Here is a 6,000-nt window from a genome sequence, read left to right as displayed (position 1 = left end):
GGGGGGGGGGGGGGGTGGGGGGGGCCTCTCTGAGCCATGTACAGAAGTAGCACTGTAGACAAGAGCACTTGGCGGGGGGTGGTCACTGATGGCATTCTGACAACAGCATGGGGTGTGCATATGGGAACAGTGACATGCTTGCAAGTGGCAAGTGACATAATCACAGGAGTGTGTTGGGAAGATGGAGCTGGTGGCCGGAAGGCCTTCAAGGAGGGTTCTGCATTCCAGGGGATGGAAAAGCAGATGTGAGACCTCTGGGAACAGGAACAGAGGAACAGGGTAGGGGAGAAAAAAAGCCAAACGGGACTCTGACATCCAGGTTGGGTGCCGTGGAAAGGGGCAGAAAAAGGGAAGTCAGAGACCAGCTTGCAGGAAGGGACCCTGAGGAGGCTGGTGCCAGGCTTAGGGCCTCCTCTGATTCTGCCCTGGGTCTTCCCAGCCACAGCTGAAACGCCTCCAGAAGGAAGGGCTCAGGAGGCTGGAAGCCGAAGAGGTCAGGGCAAGGGGCCATCAGCAGCGCAGCCACCTCACAGGCTGTGTCTCCTGCAGCCACAGCTGCCACTCCAATGGAGCCCGCTTCCCTGGTCCCCCCACCCCCGCTCTGCAAAGGCCTCCTTGCCTTCAGGGACAGTCAGTCCTCTGGGTGGTGAGTGCTGCTGGCCCAGGAGAGCCCTGCCTGGAGCCCTGCCCCCGCCAGGGTCGGGGGTGCCAGGGGAAGGTTTGACCGCAAAGCCTCAGAGGGTCAGCTGCCANCCGTGGGCTTTGCTCTGTGCATCAGGAGCAGGCTGGGCGGTAAGATGATCCCTGCGGGTCTCTGGGGGGCTTAAGAAACAGATGGTCCCCTCACGCGAGGTTTTGCTGTTGTAACACGAGCAGATCTGGGGAGGGAGCTGGCGGGGCCAGGGCCGCTTTGGCTGTGAATGTTATCAGGCCACGCATCCCCTGCCCGGCCCCCAGACTCGGCCCTCACCCAAGCCAGCCTCTCAGCCCCTTCCAGCTGGCACCTGGGACATGCGCCTTCGACACCCACAAGGGGGCTGGGGGGGGGAGGCTGGCCCCCAGGGTCCCCACTCTTGGCCAGAGCGGTGGAGCCAGTTGGGCTGAGAAGGCAGGAAGAGCACCGGAGCCAAGTGTAAGCGCCGCTGAGAGGGGGACAGGTGTTTGGAAGGCAGAGAAGGGCCGGGAAGAACTTGTGCAGATAGCAGCTCCCGGGCCTCCATGTCTCATCTCCGCCAGATGTGCACAGCAGTGAAAGGAAGCCCCAGGCCTAGCCTTTTCCTTCGGGAATCTGAGCTCCCTGTCTTGCCCTCATGTCCTCCATGCTCCTCCACTGCCCTGGGGAGGGCCGAGGAGCCTTAAAGCCCAGCTCCCCTGTCCAGCCACCTCGAGGCAGGCAGTGCTTGGTATTTAGCCTTTGGAGCGAGGTGTGCTGTGTTTGAGACCCAGCAATATGGGCCAGGTAACCTTAGGCAAGTTACTTCACCCCCACCATGGTTAACTCACTAAAATGAGAGCAATACTAGCAACCTCATAGGATTCTTTAACCTCATATAAAGATCATAAGAGGTGATGTGCCTAGAGCGCATAGCAAACGTGCACCAACTGTTCTTATCATGGCCATCGTCACCGTCATCGTCTGTCTCAGGGAGGCTCGAGAAGAAGAGGGCGCAGCACCTTGTAAAAACGCGAAGACGACCACCACCATTTCGTGCACCCTCTTGTATCTAGATCATCTTGAGCAAGTTACTCACGCGCCTCCGTCCCCTCATCTAGTACCAGTCACCACCTCATAGACGAGTGGGCGAGATTAACCGTGGGCTAATTTACATGTGTGTCTATATTTGCACATATGTCGCTGAGGATAGCACCTGCCTTAGCACCGTTAACTGTCGTTAGTATTATCTCCTTCATGTGGCTGTGTCAGTGTCAAGGTTCCTCCCCTCCCAGCTCTGATCTGCACTGCACTGGGCCTTGCGGAGGCGGGTCATTGGCAGGCTGGAGTGCCCCCGGAGGTGTAAGGGCGGGGAGGGGCGTCTAGGTTCAGGGCCAGTGAGGGGCAGCACTTGGCCAGCCCCCATGGCCCACTGGCCTATGAGTTTCTCTCTCCCTTGCAGATGTCCATGAAGGAAGTGGGTGATGGCTTGCAGGATCAGATGAACTGCATGATGGGCGCGCTGCAAGAACTGAAGCTTCTTCAGGTGCAGGCAGCACTGGAACAGCTGGAGATCTCCGGGGGCAGTCCTGCCCCAGGCTGTCCCGAAAGCCCCCAGGCGCAGCACAGGCCCCTGCCATGGGGGGGTGGCCTGGTCCCCGCCAGCCCGGCGGCCTGCTCCTCCTCCACCCAACCTTCTCTTGGCACGAAGCTTCCGTCCCGCAGGAGTGTCTGTGGGAGGGATCTGGCCCCCCTGCCCAGAGCGCAGCTACCAGAGCGCCAAAGCTGTGCCCAGCAGGGGCCAGCACCAGAACCGGAAGACTGGACCTCCACACTGATGTCCCGGGGCCGGAATCGACAGCCGCTGGTCCTGGGTGACAACGTGTTCGCGGACCTGGTGGGCAACTGGCTGGATCTGCCGGAACTAGAGAAGGGCGGGGAGAAGGGGGAGGCAGGGGAGCCCAAAGGGGAGAAGGGCCAGTCCCGGGAGCTGGGCCGCAGGTTTGCCCTCACAGCAAACATCTTTAGGAAGTTCTTGCGCAGCGTGCGGCCCGACCGAGACAGGCTGCTGAAGGAGAAACCAGGCTGGGTGACACCCACAGTCTCGGAGCCCAGAGCCAACCGCTCACACAAGGCCAAGAAGCGGAGCCATTCCAAGGGCTCCGGGCACTTCCCCTTCCCAAGCGCTGCAGAGCCCAGAAGGGGAGAGAGTCCTTCCACAAGCTGCCCCAAGGCCCTGGAACTCTCACCCTCTGGCTTTGATATTAACACAGCTGTCTGGGTCTGAATCCTAGAGACAGAAAGTTGACTGGACCCAAAAGGATGGGGGCGGGTGCTATGGCTTTCAGAAGCCTAACTCTGAGTTCCTTTTTCCCAGGATGGAGGGAGAAGAAGCCAGAATGTCTGGAGTAGGACAGACAGGAGTGTGGTTGGTAGAGACTGGTGGGGGCGGGCTGGTGGGGAGGTGAGGCTTCCCTGACCAAAAGGAAGCGCTTGAGAGAGTGGTGCTCCCCTAGGGGCTACAGGTGACAAGGGGCATGGGGGAGGAGACCAGGAAATTCTGACATTCCTTCACTGCCCCCAAAGACCTCAGCTGAACATTCTGTATGGATTGGGGCCCTGGGGCCTCAGGTTGCCCTAGAGAGGCCCCCAGTAAAGAGCTTGACTCTTGTGCCCCGCCTTATAACCCCTGGCTTTGCTGGCAAAGCACTGCTCCAGGCACAGGCATGAACCCCCGCCCCTCCTGGGACTGGGATCCGCAGAGAGGACACCCCCCCCACCCCCACTCTCCCTGTTGGCCTTCAAGATTTCAGCCCATACCTGGGTCCTGGGACATGGGCCGAATAAGGATTGTGAGTATAAGGAGTACTTGAGAGCAAAGTATGTCTTTTCAGAAGCACAGGAAAGATACCTGTATAGCACTTTAAAGTTTGAAAGCCTTTTCACATCCCATATCCGTTATCTACTTTTGAGTAAGCACGTAAGGCGGTTTATCCCCATTGTCTGGGCGCAGGGCTGGCAGAAGGGCGGCCGCTGGGCCCTGGCCCACGAGCTCCTAACCCAGCACCCCGCCTCCAGCCCTGAAGCCCCCGCCCTCCAGGACGCAGGCACACGGGCGTTCACCATCGAGGCCAAGGTGGGCGCGTTAGAAATAAGCACTGATTTTTAGATTCCCAACTCCACCCCACGATCCGGCGGCGGCGGGGAAGGCACCGGCTGGGGAAGGGCGGCAGCTCCGCTCCCTTCCAGAGGCGCCTAGAGCTTTCCTGGGGCGGCGCACGTGGCCTCCGGCGCCCCCTGGGGAGCTGCCGGCCCGCCCACGCCCGCAGGGAACCTCCGCTGCCTGGGAAAAGACAATGTGGGCCCCTGTTTGGGCTGGCCCACCCAGGAGGCACTCCTCCTCGCCTCCCCTCCCCCCTCCCGACTAAGCTCCTCTCCGCCTGATTGGGGGGGGGGGAATGGGGGGCGGGTGGTGACAGCTGCAATTAGAAGCAAGCCGCCTTCCCGCCCTCGGCGCATTAACAAATTGGAGAAGAAAAATAACAAGAAAGGTTCTTTCTGCATCCTGGACCCTTGGAGACCGAGGTGGAAGAGGAGACTTAGCATGGCAGCAGCACAGCGGGAGTTGGGGGGCGGGTAGGATCGCTCTCAGACCCCCACGTAGTCAAATGGTAGACGTTTTTGTCGGAGGAAGCTACAAGGGGCAAGGTGCTAATTTTATTTATTTTCTTGAGCGCTCGCTATCTGCCAGGCAGTGCGCACAACTTGCCTTTCGAACTTCAGAAGGACCCTAGAAATTACTGTCTTCTCAGTAAATTAATGGAAGCTCTTAGGGGGGCATCCAGGCTGCCCAGATTAGGCTTCTGGCTAATGGAAGAACCGGGGTTTGAAACAGGATTGTCCGGCTGCAAAACGGCCTTTCTTACTCTCCTGGGGTTGGCCAGTTGAGGCAGCCCTTTCTGGAGGAGCAAGCTCTGCCCATCCTTTCTGCCTCCCCGCAAACTTTGATATTTCAGTCCTGCGGGAAGGCCTATTGGCTGTGGCTGCCTTGGTGGAGGTGGTGCTGTGCGTGCGTGTTCTGAATGTGTATGTGTGTGTGTGTGTGTGTGTGTGTGTGTGCGTGCGCCTGCGCACACGCGCGCGTGTGAGGTTTCCTCCCACTGTGTGCTGAAGTCACCAGCTCCCAGTCCGGAATGATTCCATAGGAAACCCAGTCCTCTCCTGGCCATTCATCTGCGACTCATCTGTTTTGTGGACCCGTCATAACAATCCAGACCCAAGCCAACAAAATTTTATGAACATCTAAAGGCCCAGCATCGGGACAGGAACTATAACCAGCAAGGAAGAGGACCGGGTCCCTGGCTCACCGTGTTCAGCAAGAAGAAACAACTCTTCACCCATCGGTTAGCCAGAAGGGATCCCAGGGAATGAACTCATTTGAACTCGGCCAGAACAAAACAATTAGGAGTGACATTTGCTGCCAACACAATTGCCAGGCCCGGGGCACTGCCATCTTTGCGTTCATGCTCCCTTCTCGCCTCGCTCTGGAAGTGGCTGTTGCTACTCTTACTCTGCATGGAGGGGCTCAGGGAAGTCCAGCAATGTGCCCCAGGTCACCGCCGCGGAGCTGGGATTGAATCGGTCCGGACAGACTTCCGGCTTTGTGCTGGTCACGCTACCCCAGGGAGCGTCCGTATCTGCTCCGAAGCCAGATCAAGAGGAACAACAACGAAACCTGTCCTCCCCATACCATCCACGCATGGATAATAAATGGAATGCTTATTGTCCGGTGGGGGAATTTTGCTCTGGTCTTGACGAGGCCTGGTGTAATGCCCTTATCCCTGGGCATGCTTTGCTAATGAAAGACTGCAGCCAATTCATTTACAACCCCCCACCGCTAATTTTTTCTTTTCCCTCCTTTTCTGGGCTTTCGTTGTGATAGGATGGAGACTATATTTCACTGAAGCTGATGGGACAGGTGAATGGGAATGTCTGGGGCCTAAGCGATAGAGGAAAGTGTAGGGGTGGGGAGCAGAGGGAAGAGGAGGAGGAGGTAGTAGAAGTAAGCAGAGGGAAACTGACAGCTTAATTCTGCCCCTGGGGCTCATTTTATGGTTAATTAGGACATGCAAATAAGCTGGAAGCTCATTTAATGCCCTCCCTGGCTTGGGGCCCCACCTCACACCTGGCCCACTTCCCTGGCAGGTACGGGGGGGGGGGGGGCCTGATTGACCCAGGCATCTGCTCGGGGCCCCACCTGCTTCTCTGTGGTCAGTGTGTCTCCAGATGTTCCCTGACCATAAACAGGAGCTAGAAGATTCCTTACTGGGCCTGCCTGATCGCCCTCC

At 58.2% G+C, this 6,000-nt stretch overlaps 1 protein-coding gene across 1 annotated transcript in view; it reads left to right on the top strand.

Annotated features, from left to right (window-relative positions):
- INKA2 (inka box actin regulator 2) overlaps nt 1-5,439 on the top strand; it is a 13,138-nt gene extending 7,699 nt beyond the window's left edge. The window contains exon 2 of the mRNA XM_077780176.1: nt 2,115-5,439. Within this exon, the coding sequence (XP_077636302.1) occupies nt 2,115-2,939 (825 nt within the window). The 3' untranslated portion in view covers nt 2,940-5,439. The remainder of the gene's footprint in view (nt 1-2,114) is intronic.
- Nucleotides 5,440-6,000: the final 561 nt, after the last annotated feature.

The sequence above is a fragment of the Crocuta crocuta genome, unplaced genomic scaffold (assembly GCF_008692635.1).
Source record: "Crocuta crocuta isolate KB4526 unplaced genomic scaffold, BGI_CrCroc_1.0 scaffold364, whole genome shotgun sequence".
Taxonomy (NCBI): domain Eukaryota; kingdom Metazoa; phylum Chordata; class Mammalia; order Carnivora; family Hyaenidae; genus Crocuta; species Crocuta crocuta.
The sequence above is the reverse complement of the archived record's forward strand: the minus strand, read 5'-3'. Positions and strand labels throughout refer to the sequence as shown.